The sequence below is a fragment of the Neltuma alba genome, unplaced genomic scaffold (genome assembly GCF_004799145.2).
Source record: "Neltuma alba isolate B1F8T4 unplaced genomic scaffold, ASM479914v2 tig00011588_pilon, whole genome shotgun sequence".
Classification (NCBI taxonomy): domain Eukaryota; kingdom Viridiplantae; phylum Streptophyta; class Magnoliopsida; order Fabales; family Fabaceae; genus Neltuma; species Neltuma alba.
Genome location: NW_021636241.1, coordinates 393,976 through 395,528, shown reverse-complemented (window position 1 = coordinate 395,528; position 1,553 = coordinate 393,976). Strand labels below are relative to the sequence as shown.

The following is a 1,553-nucleotide window of genomic DNA, read 5'->3' as shown; positions in this document are numbered from 1 at the left end:
AATTTGTTAAAATCAGAGTTTTGTGCAAAAAGTTGTGCTTTTCCAAAGTTAGGCATAAATTTTGAAAAACTGAAAAATAACCAAATGAATAGTACTACTTTGGCTTAAAACTGGAACTGGATGGTGAGGTAATGAGACAAATGAGTATTTTTTTCCATATAGGCAGTTAATAGAGCTTCAAATAAAACTTGAAATCATTGCTTCTTTTTTTTTACAATTAGTTATAACTTTTCAAAGTTTACCCAAATTTTAAGGGTTACTGTGAATAGTAACTTGAGAATAAGATTTTTGAAAACATGATTTTCTAATCTTGTAGTGAAAAAATATGGTTCCAAACACTTCCGTTTGATGCATTATTGGGTTCAAAGATAAGTGTTACACATTCCACAATATAAGCACAATAATTGTAACCCTTCACAGACGATAGGATGCTCCTTCTTATCAATAATATATGTCGATAGTAAAGCCTTCTTGAGATCTACTTGCACCCCAACCTTTGCATATCCCCCTCTTGACTGTAAGAACGTGGATAAATCCACTTTGACCGTACTGCCAATCTCATTACCTATAGTTTCCAGGATTCCCTTCTCATAGTATTCAAGAGGCAAATCAGGAAATCTTACCCAAATAAGCACCTCCTCAATTACGTCAACTCTAGGAACAAAATTCAGTTTCCATTCTGTAACTATAAGATAACAATCAGAAATCATCCAAAACCCTCCCAACAAAGCAAGCTCAAAATCCTTCACTACTGTGAAATTGACTACAAAGAAGTCATTAGACAAATCCATAATAGAGTCCACACCCGATTTAGCCCACATTTTCTGAATCCTTTGTTCCATCTAAACTAGCCTTAACTTTCTACCCAACAATTTCACAATAAGACTATGCTTAAATGGTTTCCTAAATTTTTGTAGCGCTGAGTCAGAGAAAACAAAGTTAGGGACAAGAAATCTACTTTGCTGATGCTTCAGGATTGTGATATGTGACTTTATATGCTTAAATAGACCATTATCCTTCTTTATCTTGATAGGTCTAGTGCCAATTAACCTTTACAAAGTAATCCCTTTCAACGTATTATACAAGGTGAGCCTTCCCCCCTCCTCCAAAACTGAATTCATCTCATTGGACTTAATCTTCTTCTTGTTTCGCCTAAGAAGATCCATCTCCTCTAGCGAAGTTCACCCTGCTTGATCAACCTTTGGAAAATCCATCCTAGAGAGTGTTGGACAACTTATGCAACTTTTACGACAACCTCTAAGTAGTACTTACAATCAAATCAAAACTTTAAATATAAAGTTAAGCATTGAAATTTAAATGCAATTAAAATATTTTTAATTATTCATTGGTTTTTCGCTATAGTGAAGAATCACAGTTTCCGTGACCTTCATCTCAATAGCACTATCAAAATCACCTCGAATAATAAATATAATAATGTTATAAAATTAAAGAAAGAGTAGAGAAGAAGAGTAGAGAATTAGAGAGAAGAAAAGATAAGAGTATTTTTCAGTCTATTTAAGACACTGAATATATAATACATACTCTTTATTTAT

The 1,553-nt window shown here is 33.1% G+C and overlaps 1 protein-coding gene across 1 annotated transcript; it reads right to left on the bottom strand.

Annotated features, from left to right (window-relative positions):
• Positions 1-362: 362 nt before the first annotated feature.
• On the bottom strand, positions 363-842 carry LOC114715391 (uncharacterized). Its single transcript, XM_028900229.1, has one exon. It carries the CDS (start codon positions 840-842, stop codon positions 363-365), a length of 480 nt encoding a protein of 159 aa, XP_028756062.1.
• Between the last annotated feature and the right edge of the window lie 711 nt (positions 843-1,553).